Source organism: Salvelinus fontinalis, chromosome 39 (genome assembly GCF_029448725.1).
Source record: "Salvelinus fontinalis isolate EN_2023a chromosome 39, ASM2944872v1, whole genome shotgun sequence".
In the NCBI taxonomy this organism is placed as follows: Eukaryota; Metazoa; Chordata; class Actinopteri; order Salmoniformes; family Salmonidae; genus Salvelinus; species Salvelinus fontinalis.
The window spans coordinates 184,294-208,372 of NC_074703.1; the positions used below are offsets into that span (position 1 = coordinate 184,294).

The window sequence follows — 24,079 nt, forward strand, 5'->3', positions numbered from 1 at the left end:
GACAGTAAGAAACATGAGTAGAGCTCCGGGGGTCATTATAATTGCACACTAACGCCAATCATGTGAATGTGTTGTTTTTCTCAACGGTTACCTTGGGAGAGGTCAAAAACATCTACAGACAGGACTCCCGAGTGGCGCAGCGGTCTAAGGTGAAGGTCGAGAACCATGCGTCCTCCAAAACACGACCCGCCAAGCTGCACTGCTTCTTGACACAATGCTCACTTAACCCATAAGCCAGCCACACAGGAAACACCGTCCAGCTGGCGACCGAAGTCAGTGTGCATGCGCCCAGGCCCGCCACAAGAAATCATTAGAGCGCGATTTCTGAATTACATTTCGTATTATTTGCATTCCAGCTGAAAAGCCTTGGTCTGAGCAGTGCCAATGTAGGCGTAACCGGTTAGGCCCACGAGCCCACTCTCTGCCCACTCTTTCCAGGATTTCTACATTTGAAGCCGATTGTTTTCCCCCAAACAAAATTCCAAATCTAATACTTTGGCAGAGACTAGAAGAAGGAAGTAAAAGTAGGCCAGTATGAAGAGGTTAAGCTGAAGGACAGGGTAGGAGTGCTGATCTAGGATATTTATTTTTTAAATATTATGATCTAAAAGGCAAAACTGATCCTAAATCAGCACTCGTACGTTTGATGCATATGGCCCCAGATGTGATGTGACTCTACTGTAGGCTTCATTGTGTTCCATTCAATAGGTTAACATGATACACATCACACATAATGATTTGTGAAACTCTTCTACTAATTCACTAGAAAGCACCACTAGAGGGCTTACCAAATGGTGTGCCACAGACATTACATCTGGTTCAGGCATGATACTGGACATTACATCTGGTTCGGGCTGGGCATGATACTGAACATTACATCTGGTTCGGGCTGGGCATGATACTGGACATTACAATCTGGTTCGGGCTGGGCATGATACTGGACATTACATCTGGTTCGGGCTGGGCATGATACTGGATAATACATCTGGATCGGGCATGATACTGGACATTACATCTGGTTCGGGCTGGGCATAATACTGAATTAATTAATTAATTGTATTTAAAGTGAACAGAGGATGTAAACATTCAATACATAGAATAAAGAGAGTTTAAGATATGATCTATGAGCTGTCAGAGGGGTATTCAATGGAAACACGTTACTGCTTTTCAGAGGTGTATTCAATGGAAACACGTTACTGCTTTTCAGAGGTGTATTCAATGGAAACACATTACTGTTTCTCAGAGGTGTATTCAATGGAAACACATTACTGCTTTTCAGAGGTGTATTCAATGGAAACACATTACTGCTTCTCAGAGGTGTATTCAATGGAAACACATTACTGTTTTTCAGAGGTGTATTCAATGGAAACACATTACTGTTTCTCAGAGGTGTATTCAATGGAAACACATTACTGCTTTTCAGAGGTGTATTCAATGGAAACACATTACTGCTTCTCAGAGGTGTATTCAATGGAAACACATTACTGCTTTTCAGAGGTGTATTCAATGGAAACACATTACTGTTTCTCAGAGGTGTATTCAATGGAAACACATTACTGTTTCTCAGAGGTGTATTCAATGGAAACACATTACTGTTTCTCAGAGGTGTATTCAATGGAAACACGTTACTGTTTCTCAGAGGTGTATTCAATGGAAACACATTACTGCTTTTCAGAGGTGTATTCAATGGAAACACATTACTGCTTCTCAGAGGTGTATTCAATGGAAACACGTTACTGCTTCTCAGAGGTGTATTCAATGGAAACACATTACTGTTTCTCAGAGGTGTATTCAATGGAAACACATTACTGCTTCTCAGAGGTGTATTCAATGGAAACACGTTACTGCTTCTCAGAGGTGTATTCAATGGAAACACGTTACTGCTTCTCAGAGGTGTATTCAATGGAAACACGTTACTGTTTCTCAGAGGTGTATTCAACGGAAACACGTTACTGTTTCTCAGAGGTGTATTCAATGGAAACACATTACTGTTTCTCAGAGGTGTATTCAATGGAAACACATTACTGCTTCTCAGAGGTGTATTCAATGGAAACACGTTACTGTTTCTCAGAGGTGTATTCAATGGAAACACATTACTGCTTCTCAGAGGTGTATTCAATGGAAACACGTTACTGCTTCTCAGAGGTGTATTCAATGGAAACACGTTACTGTTTCTCAGAGGTGTATTCAATGGAAACACGTTACTGTTTCTCAGAGGTGTATTCAATGGAAACACGTTACTGCTTCTCAGAGGTGTATTCAATGGAAACACGTTACTGCTTCTCAGAGATGTATTCAATGGAAACACCGGTTGGTGTCCTTGGCGTTCAGTGACGACTTTCATGGAGAGCTGTTCAGAACTCTGATGTCCTTTCTCAGTCAACAGAGAGGAGAGAGAGAAAGAAATAAAAAAAACTTTAAAAAAAAATATATAAACTACCGGTCAAATGTTTTAGAACACCTACTCATTCAACATTTTTTCTTAATTTGTACTATTTTCTACATTGCAAAATAATAGTGAAGACATCATAACTATGAAATAACACATATGGAATCCTCTAGTCAAAATATATTTTAGATTTGAGTTTCTTCAAAGTAGCCACCCTTTGCCTTGATGACAGCTTTGCACACTCTTGGCATTCTCTCAACCAGCTTCATGAGGTAGTCACCTGGAACGCATTTAAATAAACAGGTGTGCCTTCTTAAAAGTTAATTTGTGGAATTTCTTTCCTTCTTCATGCGTTTTAGCCAATCAGTTGTGTTGTGACAAGGTAGGGGAGGTTACAGAAGATAGCCCTATTTGGTAAAAGACCAAGTCCATATTATGTCAAGAACAGCTCAAATAAGCAAAGAGAAAATACAGTCCATCATTACTTTAAGACATGAAGGTCAGTCAATACGGAACATTTCAAGAACGTCAAGTGCAGTTTCTTCAAGTGCAGTCGCAAAAACCATCAAGCACTATGATGAAACTGTCTCCCATGAGGACCGCCACAGGAAAGGAAGACCCAGAGTTACCTCTGCTGCAGAGGATAAGTTCATTAGAGTTACCAACATCAGAAATTGCAGCCCAAATAAATAAGTAACAGGCACATCTCAACATCAACTGGTCAGAGGAGACTGTGAATCAGGCCTTCATAGTTGAATTGCTGCAAAGAAACCACAACTAAAGGACACCAATAAGAAGAAGAGACTTGCTTGGGCCAAGAAACACGAGCAATGGACATTAGACCGGTGGAAATGTGTCCTTTGATCTGAGGTCCAAATTTGAGATTTTTGGTTCCAACCACGTCTTTGTGAGACGTGTTCTGTGGGTGAACGGATGATCCCCGCATGTGTATTTCCCACCGTGAAGTATGGCGGAGGAGGTGTTATGGTGTGGGGGTGCTTTGCTGGTGACACTATCTGTGACTTATTTAGAATTCAAGGCACACTTAACCAGCATGGCTACCACAGCATTCTGCAGCGATACGCCATCCCATCTGGTTTGGGCTTAGTGTGACTATCATTTGTTTTCAACAGGACAATGACCCAACATACCTCCAATCAATCAAATCACATTTATTTATAAAGCCCTTCAGCTGATGTCACAAAGTGCTGTGCAGAACCCCAGCCTAAAACCCCAAACAGCAAGCAATGCAGGTGTAGAAGCACGGTGGCTATGAAAAACTCACTAGAAAGGCCAGAACCTAGGAAGAAACCTAGAGAGGAACCAGGCTATGAGGGGTGGCCAGTCATCTTCTGGCTGTGCCGGGTGGAGATTATAACAGAACATGGGCAAGATGGTCAAATGTTCATAGATGACCAGCAGGGTCAGATAATAATAATCAGGCTGTGTAAGGGCTATTTTACCAAGAAGGAGAGTGATTGAGTGCTGCATCAGATGACCTGGCCTCCACAATCCTCCGACCTCAACCAAATTGAGATGGTTTGGGATGAGTTGGACCGCAAAGTGAAGGAAAAGCAGCCAACAAGTGCACAGCATATGTGGGAACTCCTTCAAGACGGTTGGAAAAGCATTCTAGGTGAAGCTGGTTGAGAGAATACCAAAGAATGCAAATCTGTCAAGGCAAAGGGTGGCTATTTGAAGAATCTCAAATATAACATATATTTAGATTTTTTTTAGCACTTTTTTGGTTACTACATGATTCCATATGTGTTATTTCATAGTTTTGATGTCTTCACTATTGTTCTACAATGTAGAAAATAGTCAAAAGAAAGAAAAACCCTTTAATGAGTAGGTGTTCTAAAAGTTTGGGCCGGTAGTGTATATATATAAATAATTCCAAGAAAACCCTTGAAGTGAACTGTGCCTCTGACTAAATGTCTTATCTTTCTGTAGATTTGGTTTTCCTTTGAATTCAAAGTTTTCCATCTCTGATAATACATTGACCAACTACTGCACGACAGAGTCAGATGGTTGGAGTGAAATAAAACAAGAACGCAGGTTGCACTAAACTCATATGGCTCCCAATTCCCACATATCTGCCATCAGCAGCCTTGACATGTGTGTTTCCTAAACTCATTTCCTCTGCTCCTTTCTATACTGCACTCCTTTTTCCATACGCTGTCTAGCATAGTCTCAGTGCCAGCTGAGAAAACTAAGTGCACAACCCATGCAAATCCCAGCCAGCTGTGGTCTTCACACAGCAACATGACAGACCTTGGGCGCTATCTCAGATACGTGGCACATTCCAACCATAACACAATGGTTTGTGCTCCAAATGGCACCCTATTTCTTACATCACTACTTTTTCCCTATGCGCACTGGTCAAAAGTAGTGCACTATATTGGGGATAGGGTGTAAATTTGGGACACAGTAATCTATCATCCATGACACTGAGGTTTGGGACAACTGAGACAGACAGAGGGGTAAATATTTTTGTTATATGTGAGTGAACACCCAAACAATGTCCAACACTCCCACCTCTGTCTGAGGGCTGGACTCCTCCTGGAAAAATGGCCAAGCTAATTATCTGGTAGATTACGTCTCAAATGTTACCCTATTCCCTATATAATGCACTACTTTTGACCAAAGCCCTATCAGCCCTAGTAAAAAGTAGTGCACTTTAAAGGGAATAGGGTGGCATTTGGGACTCTCACCTTAGTCCTGAGCAGTCGGAATTGATTACAAGGCATTGTGCATCGTCTTTGACCCACACAGAGAAAATCCTGTTGACGTCAGACTTTGACGATAGGGTGCCTTTGGGTACTGTTGTAACCCTGACCTCAGAGAAGGGAGGATTCACCACTGGTTGATTACTAGACTCCTCCAGATCTCTCTCTGAAACAGTAACCAGGGCCAGTATTCATCAAGAGTCTTAGAGTAGGAGTGCTGATCTAGGATCAGTTTAGCCTTTTAGATCATAATGAATACGATTACATAGACAGGGAAAGACCTGATCCTAGATCAGCACTCTTAGACGCTTTATGAATACGGACCCTGAGATGCATTTATCATCATGGACCACTGATACTATGGTATGAGAGGGGAGGGTGACAACAGATATGGACCACTGATACTATGGTAGGACAGGGGAGGCTGACTACAGATATGGACCACTGATACTATGGTATGAGAGGGGAGGGTGACAACAGATATGGACCACTGATACTATGGTAGGACAGGGGAGGCTGACTACAGATATGGACCACTGATACTATGGTATGAGAGGGGAGGGTGACAACAGATATGGACCACTGATACTATGGTATGAGAGGGGAGGCTGACTACAGATATGGACCACTGATACTATGGTATGAGAGGGGAGGCTGACTACAGATATGGACCACTGATACTATGGTATGAGAGGGGAGGCTGACTACAGATATGGACCACTGATACTATGGTATGAGAGGGGAGGCTGACTACAGATATGGACCACTGATACTATGGTATGAGAGGGGAGGCTGACTACAGATATGGACCACTGATACTATGGTATGAGAGGGGAGGGTGACAACAGATATGGACCACTGATACTATGGTATGAGAGGGGAGGCTGACTACAGATATGGACCACTGATACTATGGTATGAGAGGGGAGGCTGACTACAGATATGGACCACTGATACTATGGTATGAGAGGGGAGGCTGACTACAGTCATCTTTTACCACTGATGAATACATTTTACTGTAAACATACTGCCATGTCCTGCTAATATGATTCACATATGTGAGCAGCGCGAGGTTGGATGAGTGTATTAGCAGCGTATGTGTGTGTGTGTGTCACATTAATCACAGAGCGGGGGATTACATAATGGATGTAACCCCTGAGACAAGTTAAATATCACCCACACCAAGCCAACCCACATCTTGATGAAGTGGAAATATCTCAGAAAAGGCCTTTGCTCAGCATTATGGTTAATTTTTACACAACAGTGTTAACTAATGGAGGAGGGTGAAATTTATGGGAAATTATTCACTGACCAAAGATCAGTGTCTACGGGCATCTTCCCCCCATACCATGTGAACTCATCAACAGAGGCACGACCCAGTACTACCCGGTTGCTGCAGGAACATTTAAAGTACAGAATCCCTAAAACAAAAGTTGAGTTATAGCCTTCGTGTCGGTGCAGAGAGGGAGGGACTGTCTGCCTGTGAGTGTGTGCAGACTGGTATCCGTTTGAAAGGGCTGCCTCAAGCCTGTGTATTTCTATCTAGGCTGTCTGTAGGATCCTCCTTATCTGAAGAGCATACTCCCCTGTGAGATGCCTCTGTGCCTGTCACTTTTCTGTTTCCATGACGAATCTTCCATTATGATGTGGGAAACTTGATATTTGAACATCGGTGGACATTCCTACGTGTCACCATAGATAGACATGTAGGTTTCTGACAGTTTTCACTTCATTCAAACTCAGCTACACTACACAACAGTGTAGTGGTATATTGCAGATACATTCTGCACAGGTCTATGTAGATGATCACATCTTTACAATGCATGATCTACTCATGTGACTTACTATTCTATTGGATGACATTTTCAACCAATCATAGGACCCCATTTCCAAATGAAACGGACGAGGCTACCAGTGAATATGGTGTTTTATATGTGAGAGAGTTACGGTAATGCATGCTGGCCTCCGTGTGATGTGATGGCTTGTATGTATTCTACTTTACAGGCCGTATACCTCGGGTATGACAAAACATACATTTTTACTGCAATAATTACGTTGCGAACCAGTTTATAATAGCAATAAGACCCGACAGGGTGTGATATATGGCCAATATACCATGGCTCAGGGCTGTTCTTAAGGACAACGCTGAGTGCCTGGATAAACCACAAACCCTCGATTTGCTATTATAAACTGGTTAGCAAGGTAATTATTGCAGTAAAAATACATGTTTTGTTCATACCCGTGGTTACTTAATTCGAGCTGTAATTTCTGCAGGCTATTACTAGGACACTATGCCTCTAAACCTTATGGTTTCCTGTATGCATTCCAATTAAAACAGATATCTGGCTTAACTCAGGTCTGATCACAGGTATTCTATAATGCTATATTTCTGACATGTTGGGTTAAAAGCAATGAATGGGTAAAACAGTAAAACTCCTCCACTGCCTAGCTAAACCACTCCCTCTCTAAAACAACTGTGAACAGAGTAGTTTGGTGAGTCCGTAAAGGACACGACGTCGATACGCTGGGATCAAATTGAAGGATTCTCCAACAAATACAGGTCGGTACATTTTGTATCTATGCAGCAGAGCTGAATCCATATTGGTGGCACGAGGCGAGTTTATTTACGTGAAACAGTTGGATTCTCCAGATAGATTGGGTCGACAAGTCGCTCAGGTGAAATAACTAGTTTGTTGCATAGACTTTTACTATAGTCTTGGCTCAGGCAAGTGGTTGGCGCATATCTCAGTTGGATCGTTGATGAAACTTTTCCAAATAAACTGGCACACCTGTAGCCTGGCGAGTTATCTATACTGTAGCAGTTTCCTGTACTGTCTGTCTTTCCAGGTTCTTGGGTTAGGCAACATCTGATGAGATTTTTCAACAGAAATACAAATGGTTAAATCAAATCAAATAGTATTTGCCACATGCTTCGTAAACATGTGTAGACTAATAGTGAAATGCGTACTTACGGGCCTTTCCCAACAATGCAGAGAGAAAAAAATTGAAATTATAACTAAATAATAAGGAATATACACAATGAGTAACGATAACTTGGCGATCTAACGTTACACGCGGTACCAGTACCGAGTCGATGAGCAGGGGTATGAGGTAATTGAGGTAGATATGTAGGGATAAAGTGACTATAGGCAATAGGATAAATAATAAACAGTAACAGTAGCGTATGTGATTAGTCACAATAGTTGGTGCAAAAATGGTCAGCGCAGCTAGCCAGGGTAGGTATCGGTTAACTTTTTAACTAACTATTTAGCAGTTTTATGGCTTGTGGGTAGAAGCTGTTCAGTGTCCAGTTGGTTCCAGAATTGGTGCGTTGGTACCGCTTGCTGTGCGGTAGAAAATATTACATTATATGACTTGGGTGGCTGGACTCTTTGACGATCTTTAGGGCCTTCCACTGACACCGCCTGGTATAGAGGTCCTGGGTGACAGGCAGCCGTACGCATTACCCTCTGTAGTGTCTTGCAGTCGGATGCTAAGCAGTTGCCATACCTAGCGGTGATGCAGTCAGTCAAGACGCTCTCAATGGTGCAGCTGTAGAACCTTTTGAGTGTCTGAGGGCCCATGACAAATCTTTTCAGCTTCCTGAGGGGAAGAGGTGTGTTGTGCTGTGGACACCCAGGAACTTGAAACTCACGACCTGCTCCACTACAGCCCTGTGGATGGGGGCGTGCTTGGCCCTCCATTTCCTGTAGTCCACGATCAGCTCTTTTGTCTTTCTGACATTGAGGGAGAGGTTGTTGACCTGGAACCACACTGCCAGGTCACAGACCTTCTCCCTGTAGGCCAGGGATCATCAACTAAATTCAGTCGTGGTCAAATTTATTTTCTTGAGCAGATGGTCAGGGAGCCGGAACATAATTACAAATCATTTGTAGACAGCAAATTGACCGCAATAAGCCCAAACGGATAACATTTGACTAAAACATCATTTCAAACCTTGCTTACATTTGTTTACGATCACATATATCACATATGTGTGGGACTGCTTTGGAACAGATTCTCAAAATTTAAAATCACATGGAGTTGATTTGTTAATTGTTTTTTTAGCCTTATGTCCAACAATTGAAACATTTTAATAAAAATGAATTTATTTAGGGAAAACATTTGAATAAAAATGTATTTATTTAGGGAAAACTTTTTTTTTGTGGGGGGGGGGATAAAATCACCCGCGGGCCCGAAATTATCCCGCAGGCCGCCAGTTGGGGAACCCTGCTGTAAGCCGTCTCATCGTCGTCGGTGATTAGCGCTACCACCGTCGTGTCGTCTGCAAATATCCTGTATATATGGTTGTATGTGATTCCCCATACTTGTAAAAGTTATACCTATTCAATAACTCTTTGGTTTTTGATTGAATAGGCTTCATTGCTCTTTTTTCATTTGGTTAAACCTCACCCCAAATCTGCTCTCCCATGTCTCAAAAAAATACCTGATCTAGATGTATTAAAAACATTGAGGCACAACCAAGTGGTGAAACTCCCAATAACTTATTCATTAAAAACCTATGGATTGTGTGTTTGCACATACCACTAGACTGATTTAAATATTGGATGCAGGGCATTGAAACTCTTTAGAAAGAACAGACATTATACGCCCTGAGTGAACTTATGATTCTCGTGTTTGGGCATGTCACGCAGTCTGTAATAACGTTGGGAGGGTGGGAACTCCACAAAGTAGCCGTCCTCGTGCTTGATCAATGACTGCACTGCTCCGTGGTTTCCTTCATGACAAAGTAAGAGCACTCTTTATGTTCTTGATGGTGACGACATGCCTGTATCCCAAAAGGTACCCTATTCACTATGTAGTGCACTTCTTTTTACCAGGGCCCATATCAAAAGTAGTGCACTACATAGTAATAGAGTGGACGTTGTTCTTGTTTGTGGACGCTCTGCTTGTCATGGAATGCAGATAGGAGTGTAACATCTTAAATTATGTTTTTGTGTCTCTAGTTAAATACCGTCTGGCTGGTCTTTGAAATGATTACATGATGTGACTGTCTGCATCAGTTTGTCATGTACATTCTATGTGGCCACAGGATCAGTGTTTATAGGTCACACTTGTTTTGTACAAGCAATTTGAATGAATATTTTATAACTCGTAGAAAAACATTGTTCTGAGGTGTCGTAGATCCTATGAAACCTCCATAATGTATTCAGCTGCCCTATTGTTCTGTCCTCACTTAGACTCAGTGGCCTGTTGTTCCGTTTGGACTTCCTGAGCACAGAAGGGGTTGTTGTCTTCTGCCTGTATCTCATTGGTCCAGGAAGGTGTTTCACTGATGTTTTGTGTCAAACAGGACAGGAAGGACTAACCCTTAACTTCCTCTGTGTTTCTCCTTTTGGAGTAGGTTGAAGTTGCTCCTAGACCTTGATCCTGGGTCAATTTCCCCCACTAATGGTTAAGGTTAGGATTGGGGAGGGAAAGCTGATCCTAGATCTGTACCTAGGGGAAACTTATGTTAAGTCTCACATCATGTCTCTCATCCCCTCTGCACATGTGTCTCTCCAACAGCACCAACATGTCAAACTGGGGAGGAGGTAACAAGTGTGGTGCCTGCCAGGGGACGGTGTACCATGCCGAGGAGGTGCAGTGTGATGGGAAGAGCTTCCACAAATGCTGCTTCCTGTGCAGTGAGTGCGACCTCATTTTCTCTCAGTGTTGGATCAGCCTAACTGGGGTGCGTTCAGTAGGACGCAACATTTTGGAACGTTCTATCTGAAATATTCGACAATGTTTGGCTACTGAACGTGGTGGCCCTGTTAGTCCACTTTGACCCTGTCAAGAAACAAGCCCCAGGCAATTTTGGAGCTCTGAAAGGATTGAACAGGTGTAAGGAGCCGCAGAAATATGGTTGTCATTCTACCTTTCTTCCTGATTGGCCAGGTGGAAGTTTCACCTTATTGATTAAACCTATCCCAATCAATAACTTCAGATCTACAAGTGTTTAGGGGTTAGACTAGAGCAGGGGTATTAAAATCTGACCCTACGAGGTCCAGACTACTGCTGCTTTTCTGTTCTACCTGACAATGAATTGTGCCCACCTGGGCAGCGTTTACACAGGCAGCTCAGTTTTTTCCACTAATTGGTCTTTTGATCAAATCACATCAGATCTTTTCACATCAGTTATTTTTCCGAGCTGATCTGATTGGTAAAAAATAATTGGAATGCCTGTGTGAACACAGCCCTGCTTTTCCAGGTCTAAATCAGTCCATGATTAGAGGGAATAATGAACAAAAGTAATGGAACTGGATCGAGGTCCAGATTGGAATTTGAGGGGACTAGAGGGTGTGTCTGGACAGGGCATGTGAACCCACGCATAGTCAACCTCCATCTTGAATGGTCTTTTCTGTCACTTTAATATGAATGGAAACATGAGAAAGGAACTATACTTTGAGGAAGTTATATGATAGGGGTCAAACTGAAGTTCACCAATCTATGCAATGTATCATGCACAATGCATTGATGTGTTTCTCCTCCCATAGCTCAGTAAATAGTTAGTGGACATGGTCCTGCTAGCCATGTGAGATTGTGTGTCTGCACCTCCCTCAGTGAAGAAGACGTTTTGGGGACCTTGACTGGAGTGAACACACAGAGCACATGCTGTGGATTAGCACTCTGCCATCAAAGCAAGCGCAAAAACAATCTGTCCCACAAATTAAGGATTTTTGTGGGGTCCTTACCAACCTGTCTTTGTTTAGAGACAGGCAGACCTATAGATGAGTTAATGAGCAGTGGGAGCCAATATGTGGGTCCCAAATGATATTGGCTCCCAAATGGCACCCTATTCCATACATAGTGCATTACTTCTGACCAGAGCTCATAGGGTAGTGTACTATGTATGCATTAATAATGCACCTACCTCCAGTTCTGCTTTGTTGAACTCCTTATCATAGTAAATGAAGCCACACTATTTAGATGCCATGTAGCAATGGTAGTTATACATTGATATTGCTTGTGCAGGAAGACTAAGTTGTGAGATATAAACTGTCTTAAACATTGTAAATGAAAATGATTTAATCTGGAGGTAAAGGTGAATTGTAGTTTCAGGTAAATGTGTGCGGGAACCACCTTTCTCCTACATGCTCAAACCGGAAGCCCCCGTACTGTTTCACCTGTAGTCCATTCATACAGAATGCTTTTATAACCTTGACCCTGGCCTGAGGGGATGGTAGTGGGGACAAAAGGACTGTGTTGATTCAGATTGCACCTGATGCACATCATCTGAAAGAATGCTCTTAGTTAGAATGCTCTCTGTCCCGATCTCACTCTGTCTTATTTCAATTCAATGGGCTTTATTGGGATGAGAAACATGTTTACCTTACTAAACCAAGTTAAAAAGATAAACCAATGTGAAATAATCAAAAAGTAAACATTACTCAAAGTTCCATATGAAGAGACATTTCAGATGTCGTCTATGTACAGTGTTAGAACTAGAACTGGTTAAAGTACAAAAGGAAAGATAAACATATGGGTTGTGTTTGTTCTTCACTGGTTGCATTATCTTGAGGCAACAGGTCACTGATCTTGCTGCTATGATGTCACACTGTGGCGCTCTCTCTTTTCTCCCTCCTTCCTGGAATGAGGGATAATATCCCATTTAGAAACTAAATCCACCATTGAGGAATTAAGACCTTTTTAGGGAAACTTGCGGCAATTCAGTATCCCTCCAGTTACAATGCAATGTGTTATTCAGACAAACAATCCTGTGTCATTCAGACAGCTTTATTTTTATTTCCTATCCAGTGGTCTGCAGAAAGGGTTTAGACAGCAACAATGTGGCCATCCACGACACTGAGATCTACTGCAAGTCCTGCTATGGGAAGAAGTACGGCCCCAAGGGCTACGGCTACGGTCAGGGAGCTGGGACACTCAGCATGGACCGTGGAGAGAGACTGGGGATCAAACCAGAGGAGTACGTGTGTAGTATATACAAAGCTCTGGGGGTGGAGTTTCCCCTTGGTACAGATCTAGGATCAGCTTCCCCTCCCCAATCTTAACCATTAGTGGGGGAAATGCAAAACTGACCCAAGATCAGCATCTAGGGGCAACTTCACCCTCCACCATATTCCTCTCTTCTGTTCAATGGTTACTGTGTGGTTGTATGGTAAATCAAGTTAGAATACTATTTTATTTTATTGTATCACGGATTATGTGGGCGGCAAAAGCCTAGCGGTCAAGAGCACTGGGCCAGGAACTGAAAGGTTGCTGGTTTGAATACCCGAGCCGACTAGGTAAATGTGCCCATGAGCAAGGCACTTAACCCTAATTGCTCCTGTAAGTGGCTCTGGCTAAGAGCATCTGCTAAATGACTACAAAGGGAAACCCAGCCGTCGGATTAGACCTGATGCGATTGTTCATTTATTATTAATCCATTGGTGCTGATGTGCATTTTCACTGACATATAGTTGCTCAACAGTTGTCCACATGGTTCCCTGATCATGTGAGGAATACTGTGTAAACTTCCAGAGTTCAACTAGGATACATTAGACTAGAGCGCACACATCTGTCAAAATAAACTAATATAGACACTAAGAGTACTGTAATCAGGGTTTGTATTTATAACACATCAACATGAGTACTGAGCTAGGATCAGATTTCCCTTTTAGATCATAATGAACAAGATGACATGGACAGAGAGGACATGATCCTAGATCAGCACTCCTAATCTGAAATGCTTTTTGAATATGGGCCCAGATTCATATTGCAGCATGACACTCTTTCTACATTGTTGTATTTCTAAGAGACCTGGGAATAACCTGATAGGCTCCTAGTCAGAGCCGTGGTAATGGCCAGTAACCTCCCAGTCAGTCAGAGCCGTGGTAATGGCCAGTAACCTCCCAGTCAGTCAGAGCCGTGGTAATGGCCAGTAACCAGTCAGTCAGAGCCGTGGTAATGGCCAGTAACCAGTCAGTCAGAGCCGTGGTAATGGCCAGTAACCTCATCTACTGTACACACAGGGCTGTTTACCCAGTATGGCATCAGGTGGTTGTTGTTATGAAAGGGCCCCATTATGTAACCTAACCACAGGCTCCTGGGCAGCCCTGCTGACCCTCTTCTCTCTCTACACTGTCCTCGGCACAAAGCCTCCTATTCAGGTGCATTCCCCAGAGAACCAGAGGAGATCTGTTCCCCTAACTTCTCTAATGCTGTTTGTTTGTGTACACCTTCAGGACCCAGTGTCACAGACCCACCACCAACCCCAACCCCTCCAAATTCGCCCAGAAGTTCGGGGGCTCGGATAAGTGTGGCCGGTGTGGGGAGTCAGTGTACGCTGCGGAGAAGATCGTGGGGGCAGGCAAGGTGAGCGGAGGGGGCGTAGATTAAGTGGAGCAGGTGTAGCGTGGTTCGTTCTGCGTTGTGTAATTCTTAATGAAGACGCTGCCACAACTGATGGTCTGCTCGTTGAAATCTTTTTATTTGCCCTGCACACGAAGAGACAACACACACGTTACCCTTGGTGCAGTCACAGCTCTCCGGCACCTTGCTAGCCGAGGGTCAGGCAAAAGAGAACGATAAAGTGGTATGGGGATACAGATAACCCGCGATGGGCCAAACCAAAGTATACAAAACTTTTACAATCACTTGTATGTACAATATTGGTATGAAAAAGTGTTTGTACACCAAATAAAAACATTAGCTATGCAGCTGTAATTAAATAAAAAAATACACTGAATTATTATTATTATTATCAGATTATTAACATCCCCTCTTGACCTGGCCTATTTGAATTGGTCCTTGTGTGCAATTTGGTGCGTAATCTAGGGGAACAACATCACACTGCTACATTCACCCCCACTGTTTTACACTAGATTATAGACCCAAAACAAAACACATTACCTCAAAGGTAACAAAGCAAAGAAAGAAAAAAAAAATTCACACCCACAGGGCGACAGAGTAACCCAGTGTAGTCCCTTAATTCTAGACCCACAAATGGTCGATCAGCTGAAAAGCTATCCCGCGAAGGATTAGGAAAAATAAGGGGTAGCTAATCCCTTATTCAACCGTATACGAAAAATGCCATATACATTTTATGCCGATGGACTACACACAAAGTTACATGAATTGTCAAATATATTAGACAAACCCACAAATCATTCTAAGACATGCTTAGATTTCCTACATTCCTACAAAAGAAAAGGTAGGCAATATCCTACCGTCACTGAGAAACCAAGAACTGTTTCATTTCCTGTGTAGACATAGTTTGGATTAACCTATCCACTGGCTTAATAAGTCTACCCAGTCTAGTCCGAACACCCTCACCCACAAACCTAGCAGGAATGTCACAGACAGCACTAACCCTGCTAAGAGGTCTAACCTCAGGATGGGGAGTACTACAGATCCGCATCTCCGGAGCCAGCACACTTTCAGTTACCGACTCAACACTAGTAGTGTCAGACGACTGATCAGAATCCTGGTAGATTGTCACAGACCACACTGACGAAGCATCTTCAACCAAGGTAACATCATCCACACTGAATGGAGTTTCGCAATCAGAACTCTTGTAGGCTTCGGGGATATCTCTCTGGTCCACTTCTGCTGAGCACACCTCACTTAAGGGGACTTCATACGGTTGTTCCACCTCACTTCCATCAGCCGGGACTTCACCATCCTCTTGGAGTATCCTCCCAGAAGACTCAGGAAGGCCTGCTACCCAGTGGACAGTCCTGGCGTCACTCCCATCCATTTGGCTGGACATTGCAGACATCTCAGAGATCACGTCACCACTCGATAGAGATCCGTGACCCTCAGGTTCCTCCCACGAAGGTAAAGGCAGAAAGTTGACTGGCATAATCAGGTTCCTATGCACAGTTTTGATGCGTCCAGTGGTAGGGTGTTGGATACGATATGTGTTCAGTGAGCTGTTCTTTGCAACCACTATGTACACCACACTCTCCCAGCGATCAGCCAGTTTCTTCTTGCCCCTCTCCCCCTTGTTAGCAAGTAGAACTCTATCTCCCTTCTGCACCGAGTGACCCTTAGACCGTCTGTTGTAGACCTCGGCTTGTCTCTTTTGTTGCTTACTGGCATGCTGCTGGGCCAATGTCATGGCCTCTCTCAGATCCTCACCCAGAGACTGGACATACTTATCCACATCTACTGTGTCCCTATCCAACAGCACACTTTCAAACATAACATCTACCGGCAACCTAGGGGTGCGTCCGAACATCAAGAAGAAGGGTGGAAACCCAGTAGTCTCATGAACAGTGCAGTTATAGGAGAATGTCAATGTGTTCAACATCTGAGGCCATTTAGCCTTAGACCTAGCTGGCAGAGCTCTAATCATCCCACCCAGTGTGCGATTCAGACGTTCTGCTTGACCGTTACCCATGGGATGATAAGGTGTGGTGTGGGACTTTTCAACACCAGATAACTGAAGTAATTCTGCAATAAGTAAACTCTCGAAGTTTGCACCCCTGTCAGAATGGATGCAATCAGCGAACCCATAAATGCAGAAGAAATTATTCCAGAGAACACGAGCAACAGTCTTAGCAGACTGGTTTGGACATGGATACGCACAGGCCAGCTTAGTAAAGTGATCAGTCACTACTAACACATCAATAGACTTGTTGTTTGAATCTTCGGCAGTCCAGAAATCAATACACACAAGTTCTAAAGGTGCCGTTGTCACAATGGAGACAAGTGGAGCTCTTGCTTCAGGCTCAGGTGCTTTACTCAACACACATCTCTTACAGTGGGCCACATATTCCTTGACATCCTTCTCCATAGATTCCCAGTAAAACCGCTGTCTCGTGAGCCACAATGTGCGCTGCTGACCCTGATGACCAGCATCATCATGAACTCCCTTCAACACAAGGCCTCTCAAAGACACAGGTACGACATACTGGAATATTTTCTTCTTACTCACTGGGTGTTTTGAGACACGATACAGAATCCCTAACCGCGTGGTGAGTTTCCCCCACTGTCTTAGAGTATAAACTGTTTCTTTAGCTTCAAAGACTCGCTCTCTCCTAGATGGGCGCCGGCCTCTATCTACAAAGAACATTACTCTGCTGATGATAGGATCCAGTGACTGGTTATCATACAGCTCCTTGTGTGTAAGGACAGGTAAAGGGCTCTGACCCATGGACATCAACTTCTCAAGGTGCTGCACATGTGAAACGGACCTCACTGTGGCACCATCATCCCATCGGCGATGGGCTTGGAGGACAGCAGACACCTCTTCACAGGAAACCAACCCACTGACATCGTCTCCAGCTCTACTCAACTCACTCCCAGGAGCCATAGACGTTCCACAGCCAGCCTCGGGCTGCTCACAGGAGAGACGGAACATGTCTTGTACATCATCCAGTCGAAGACCTCTGGCTTCCTCCAGCAGGACATCATATGGAATTCTTGTCAGTCGGTGCAGAACTTTGGGGCGGACAAATGGCTCTCTGCTCAAAGCATCAGCAACGACATTCTTGGGCCCTGGTATGTACTGGATATCAAAATCAAAAGGTGCCAGCTTTGCAACCCATCTCTGCTCACATGCATCAAGTCTCGGCTTTGTAAGAATATATTTGAGTGGATTGTTGTCGGTCCACACCGTAAACTTATGCCCTCGCAGCCAATGGCTGAACTTATCATGAATGGCCCATTTCATGGCTAGAAATTCCAGCCGGTGAGCAGGATACTTGGATTGTGCATGATTAAGAGATTTACTAGCAAAAGCTATTGGCCTGGCTATGGCCTTCCCATCTTGCACTTGGGATAGTACCGCTCCCAAACCACTAGTAGATGCATCAACAGAAAGCAAAAATGGCTGAGAAAAATCTGGATGAGCCAGCAGTGCCTGGTCAACTAGTGCTGCTTTCAAAGCTTCAAAAGCGAGTTGACACTCGGCAGTCCAGTCTGCAGCAGTGAGCCTGCGAGAGGGACCAGGCCTCTTTCTGCCCTTGCCTCTCCTAGGCTTCTTCTGACCTGTAGTCAGCTGAAACAATGGCCTAGCAACCATGGAACAATTCTCAATGTAGTGTTGATAGTATACTACCATACCAAGGAAAGAACGGATTTTGCTAGGAGACGGAGTGACACCATCAGCTTCCATCATCTCACTCTCAGTCACATTCAAAATGGTTTGAATCTTAGCAGGATCAGTGGCTACGCCCTCCTGAGAAATGATGTGGCCCAAAAACTTAACAGACCTCCTCAAAAACTTGCACTTAGACGGAGACAGTTTAAGATTGTGCTCCTGCAACCGCTGGAAAACCATCTCAAGTCTCTGCAGACTCTCTTCCTCCGTCTTAGCAAAAACCATCAGATCATCCAAATAGCAAAGGAGACTTAGAAAGTTTTGGTCCCCAAAGATGGTCAGCATCATTCTCATAAACGTAGCCGGGCTGTTGCAAAGGCCCTGAGGCAAACGATTGTACTCGTGCAGACCTAAAGGAGAGGAAAAGGCAGTGTATTTCTTATCCTCTTCATGCAGTGGCACATTGTAGTACCCTGATGTCAAGTCCATTGTGCTGAAGAAGGCATTACCTCCCAGCGCCGCCAGTACATCAGCCTGATGAGGCAGTGGATGAGCATCCTTCACTGTGCGGGCGTTTAACCACCTAAAGTCAGTACATAGACGCAAGTCCCCATTCTTTTTCCATACCAGCACCAATGGTGAGGCATACTCGCTGCTGGATTTTCTGACGATTTCCTTTTCCTCCATATCATCCAGTGTTTCCCTGAGTTTTTGGTAATCAGCTGGAGAAAGCCTACGATAAGGTAATCGAAATGGGCGGTCATCAGTCAGCCGTATGCGATGGCAGAACTCTTTTGCCTCTCCACAATCCAGGCTATGTCTAGAGAACACCGTGTCATACTTCTCAATTAAACCGACAAGTTTGTCTTTCCAGAACTGTGAGACTGGACACTCCTCAACCGACAGGCCTTGAAGTCCAAGATTGCTCAGTGTACTGTTTCCATTAACTACACTGCCATCAACTGAACTCTTGGCTGTAAGACTGCCATGTGAGCTGTCACATTGTGCTTTTGCCACGTTCTGGTAAGCAGCTTTCTGCTTGACATCATCAAAATCCTCCAATGCAATACAAGGGTACACATCTGCCACTTTAGCATTTCGTCTCAGGGTAACTGGCGAAGTTGTTGGATTCACAATCTTCACAGGGAGCCATCCATCCCCCCACAGAGGCGTAACTACTCTCCCTACTAGTATGTGTCGATTCACACAACGAGACGTGCTGGGTTCGACAACAACAGTACTGCCCACAGAGAGTTTTGTCTTTGGGGGTAAGCGGCCCCACACAAGATGCTCACTCATGGGTTGGAGCGTTACTGCCCTCTTCAACTTAATGGTGCCCACTTTATCTGGGATGGAGTCTCCTCTCCATCTCTCCAGATTTGATAGGAGACGCAGGAACTGGCTGTCCTCACACTGTCCAGAGGGACCTGGCGTACCCACCACCTGCCAGTAGCTGTCATTTGATTTGAACTGTCTAATCAGAGACTTCAACACGTTAGTGCCAACAATGAGTTCATCAACCTGCCCATCTACAATCAGCACTGGGACTACATAACTGAAGCCATAAAGCTGTAGTTTCAAGTCACACATGCCCACTGGGCTAGTTTGCGTCCCACCACAACCCACCAGTATGATGTCTGAAGGAGCTAGAAAGTTCCCCTCTACCACTCCTGCCTCCCTCAACCGAGGTACAATATCTGCGCGCAGAGTAGTAGCCATGGACCCACTATCTAACATCCCCTTCAGCTCAACTTTATCCTGTACTAGCACGGTGGTGTAAAACAAACTGTCATTCTGAGAAATTCTCATTGTGTTCTGAAAAATTACTGTGTTGTTCTTGGGTACTGACTCACAAAAATAAGAATAAACAGATTGGATATCATCATCAGTGGAGGAAAAATTAGACTGCCTCACATTGCCCTCCTCAGAATGGAGACTTTCTAGTTTTCCTGAGACCTGCCAGTCTGCCCACATACAGGGCTCTTTCGCTTCCCAGTCTCACTACAGTCAAAGCTCATGTGGCCAGGAGAGAAGCACTTGAAACACAGCTGGTGCATCTGACAGTGAGCTTTGGTCCAGTGATTAGTGCTTCCACAGACAGCGCACTCACGCTCACGTTTGGGGAACTGTTTACGGGGCCCTCTGTTCACAGACTGAGTATTGCTGACAAGAGCCTTCTCTAGCATACTCAAAACCTTCTCTAATGTCCCACCCTCAGATACAGATTGGGCCTGTTCTGGTTCACGGCCACATCGAGAAAAAGATGACACATTAGGTCTGCTCTCAGGATCCACTTCCTCCTGGGGGGAGTTGAAGACAGCAGCCACCTGCTGTGAAAGTTGTGTTCTACATGCTTTACGCTCCCTTAACAGTTCATCCAAACGATCCTGTACCTCACTGGCTGTCCAGTCACGAAGGGGTTTGCATTTGAACACTTGGGCCAACTCTTTATCAGGACAGTTACGTACAAACATGACTGCCAACTCTGAGCACTGATTGGGCAAGGTTCTACCCTCACTTACAAGGTACTGTTCAGCTGCTTCTGCAGCTTTGTTAAGCCTAATCCAGAAATCTAGTGGACCCTCATTAGCATATGGTCTCATTGCATAGAAGTCAGCTAATGGCATACCTGAGTAGACAGTATCCCCAAAGTGTTGCTTGAGAACACTGAACACTGCCTTAACATCTGTGACAACAGGGTTGTTACGCATCCAGACTTTGGTCACATCCCTTGCCCTCCCCATGAGCCTAGACATCACCTCCCCAACATTCTCAGACCCAGTGTAACCCCTCTTCTCTAGGTAGACTCCCATTAGCTCCTCCCACTCCAGGACAGAGTACTTATCTGAGCCATCACCCCTGAAGAAAGGTGGAGCACTAACCTCTGACTTCACAACCAGATTCAGCTTGGACGCATCAATTAAAGTTGACCCACATTGTTGAGGCAGGGGAAACTGCTGGGATTGGTCAGGGGAATGGGCAGGAGAAAGACTTGAAGCCCCAGGCTGCAGTAAACTCGCTCTGATAGATTCTCCTATCTCTGAACCAATCTGCTTAATAAGGTCACTAAGCTGACTCGGTGTCCCATTATTACTGAGGACTGGGGACAATGGTACATCAAGAGACAGAGGTGGGATACCCTGGTCAGGTGGAGTAAACAGCCTACCCCTCCCAGTGCTTGTAAACTCAGGACTAGCAGCCACTCTACTCCCAGGAGCTGACTGTACCAATGGTGTAAATGCATGGACACCCCTCCCTCTACCCACACTAACCACACCAAAATCCCCAGCATAACTCATCTTATGGACTTGAGAGTCTTCCATGGCTCAATAGAGAACTAAACTACAATGTAATTTACTGCATACAAATACAAAAAAAAATGCAATAAACAAATTCCCTCAAAACATGCAAATAAACGCCAATACAATTATCTAGTGAATATGCTACATTCACCTTCACTATTTACAGTATACATTCACTTATAGCAAACCATCAACAAGTGCGCATGCGCGGGTCGCGCATCTCCTCCACATGCACAGCTCCGGTGGTCAGCTTGAGCTAACCAGTCGGCAGGTCGCGGCACCAGTTTGTAGCGTGGTTCGTTCTGCGTTGTGTAATTCTTAATGAAGACGCTGCCACAACTGATGGTCTGCTCGTTGAAATCTTTTTATTTGCCCTGCACACGAAGAGACAACACACACGTTACCCTTGGTGCAGTCACAGCTCTCCGGCACCTTGCTAGCCGAGGGTCAGGCAAAAGAGAACGATAAAGTGGTATGGGGATACAGATAACCCGCGATGGGCCAAACCAAAGTATACAAAACTTTTACAATCACTTGTATGTACAATATTGGTATGAAAAAGTGTTTGTACACCAAATAAAAACATTAGCTATGCAGCTGTAATTAAATAAAAAAATACACTGAATTATTATTATTATTATCAGATTATTAACATCCCCTCTTGACCTGGCCTATTTGAATTGGTCCTTGTGTGCAATTTGGTGCGTAATCTAGGGGAACAACATCACACTGCTACACAGGGAATTAAGGTTTTGAGCTAACTGTAGTGACCACCATTGATTGAAAACAGTTGGGCTTACTATTGCAAGGAGCCAATTGGATGGATTCACTGCAGGAAATTCATAAGACAGAAATCACATTTTTCTGGCTTAAGCTTTTTCATAAACTCTGGATTTGGAGGGCTGGTTTCCAGGCAGCTGGTGTAGAAGTCTGCAGTGCTGACTGGCTGGCCGGGGGGATTCAGGCAGATGTAGGCCATCACGTCATGGCAGGCTGATGTGATTTTACTTCACTTTAACTGGTGTTACGCTGCATTCTGCGGCTCACAATGAGAGGAAATGTACAGTATGTGAAAGATTATGGCAACACAATAAGAATCCTTTAATAATCAGATCTGGTGTCCAGATGTTAGAACAATGCCTGTATGATTTGTACATGTGTAGTATACTGCTGGAGAATGAAACGCATTAGAATCTGTCCTCAATGCACACTAGTTGATACATTATTATCTGATGGTCCTATTCCCCAGTAATGAATAAAGTAGTATCTCATCTTGACAGCCTTGGCATAAGAACTGCTTCCGCTGTGCCAAGTGTGGGAAGAGCCTGGAGTCTACCACCCAGACAGAGAAAGATGGAGAGATCTACTGCAAAGGTGAGACATCAGGTTTCTAGATTCCCTTTCAGGCTTGGGCCTGCATGGTCACCAGTGTGAGGGAAACATTGTAGGGTGAAGTCGCCCCTAGAAGCTGATCTTGGTTCAGTTTTAGGATTGGGGGAGGGAAGGCTGATCGTAGATCTGTACCTAGAGGACACTTCACCCCGGAGCCGTCACCAGAGCGAAGGAACCCAACCCCACCCACCATAGGCAGATTACATGATTATACCTGAGGCACAAGAACTAGATGAACTAGCTGTTACATAAAAGCAAAACATGATACTATTTGCAGAGGGCATTGGAGGCCATGTATTCTAGCTCCGGACTTTAAGCGTTTGTTACTTTTCCACGTCACCTGGAAATCTAACTGCTAGAATTCAGGTCACGATGCCCTAAACATTCCACATCCATCTTCCACAATGGCTCCTGTTCCCAGATCATGCACACTAAATAGCATTGGAATGTTTTGGCTAAACAATAGATTACGTACGCACGCACAGTCCCAGACACACATAGCACTTAGGGTTTCTTTTATGGAATCTTAGGCCCCGTAAACACTTAACTTGTCCAGCGAATCTGACTCGGTTGTAATATCATGTAAGAACTGTCATACAACAGTTTGTTTGCACAAAACCATTGAGCCGTTGTATCCACAACAGCTGTGTAATCATGAGTGTAGATCAACTCTTGGTTGTATCACAAACGTTTTGTCAAATGCGTTGTACAACTTGACTATGTTCAGGGACCCAGAGCCAACTGGCAGATTGATCAGTTGGCTTTTAATGTAGCGTCTCATGTAGCGCCCACGCAGCATTGAGATCAGGCTCGTTTTGGGCTGTTTATGTTCTGCGGTGTGAGAACTAAAGCATTAACTCCTCATTGGATCAGCACACACAGAGAGCTCACAGGGAAACAGTCCAGTGTTGTATTTAACACAGCTTTCTCCATTGCAATCACCCTTTGACCGACGTGTTCTAGGATGCATTTCCATACTCATTGTTTTCTTTGTCCCCAGCATGTTACGCAAAGAACTTTGGACCCAAAGGATTTGGTTATGGCCAGGGAGCTGGAGCTCTGGTGCATGCCCAATGATGATCACCCTCAATGTATTTCTGACTGTGAAAACCGCTATGTGTCGTTGTATTTTAAAGCCTGGGGGAGGATTTACCATTTACAAATATACAATAAATAAAAAGCTATTCCAAAAAACAACTTAAGTGTGAAACATTCCTTGAAGAGCTGAACTTCAAAACCGACAGCTACAATTAAACACATTCAGCCTCAGAAGAAA

The 24,079-nt window shown here is 44.2% G+C and overlaps 1 protein-coding gene across 2 annotated transcripts; it reads left to right on the plus strand.

Moving 5' to 3' along the window:
* Nucleotides 1-7,570: 7,570 nt before the first annotated feature.
* LOC129838514 (cysteine and glycine-rich protein 2) lies at nucleotides 7,571-24,000 on the plus strand. 2 transcript variants are annotated; one of them, XM_055905547.1, is made up of 6 exons: nucleotides 7,571-7,678; nucleotides 10,648-10,766; nucleotides 12,880-13,048; nucleotides 14,307-14,436; nucleotides 22,692-22,785; nucleotides 23,804-24,000. In XM_055905547.1, exons 2-6 carry the CDS (start codon nucleotides 10,655-10,657, stop codon nucleotides 23,878-23,880), a joined length of 582 nt encoding a protein of 193 aa, XP_055761522.1. In that variant the 5' UTR covers nucleotides 7,571-7,678; nucleotides 10,648-10,654; the 3' UTR covers nucleotides 23,881-24,000. The 2 variants fall into 2 exon arrangements, with proteins under 2 accessions (XP_055761522.1, XP_055761523.1); XM_055905548.1 differs by lacking the exon at nucleotides 7,571-7,678 and adding an exon at nucleotides 7,729-7,794.
* Nucleotides 24,001-24,079: the final 79 nt, after the last annotated feature.

Excerpts from the sequence above, each read along its gene's own strand:
- LOC129838514 (XM_055905547.1), top strand. The coding sequence starts at position 10,655 with ATGTCAAACTGGGGAGGAGGTAACAAGTGTGGTGCCTGCCAGGGGACG. Across the intron at positions 10,767-12,879 it reads CAAATGCTGCTTCCTGTGCA|TGGTCTGCAGAAAGGGTTTA; the intron begins GTGAGTGCGACC and ends TTTCCTATCCAG. Across the intron at positions 22,786-23,803 it reads TGGAGAGATCTACTGCAAAG|CATGTTACGCAAAGAACTTT; the intron begins GTGAGACATCAG and ends CTTTGTCCCCAG.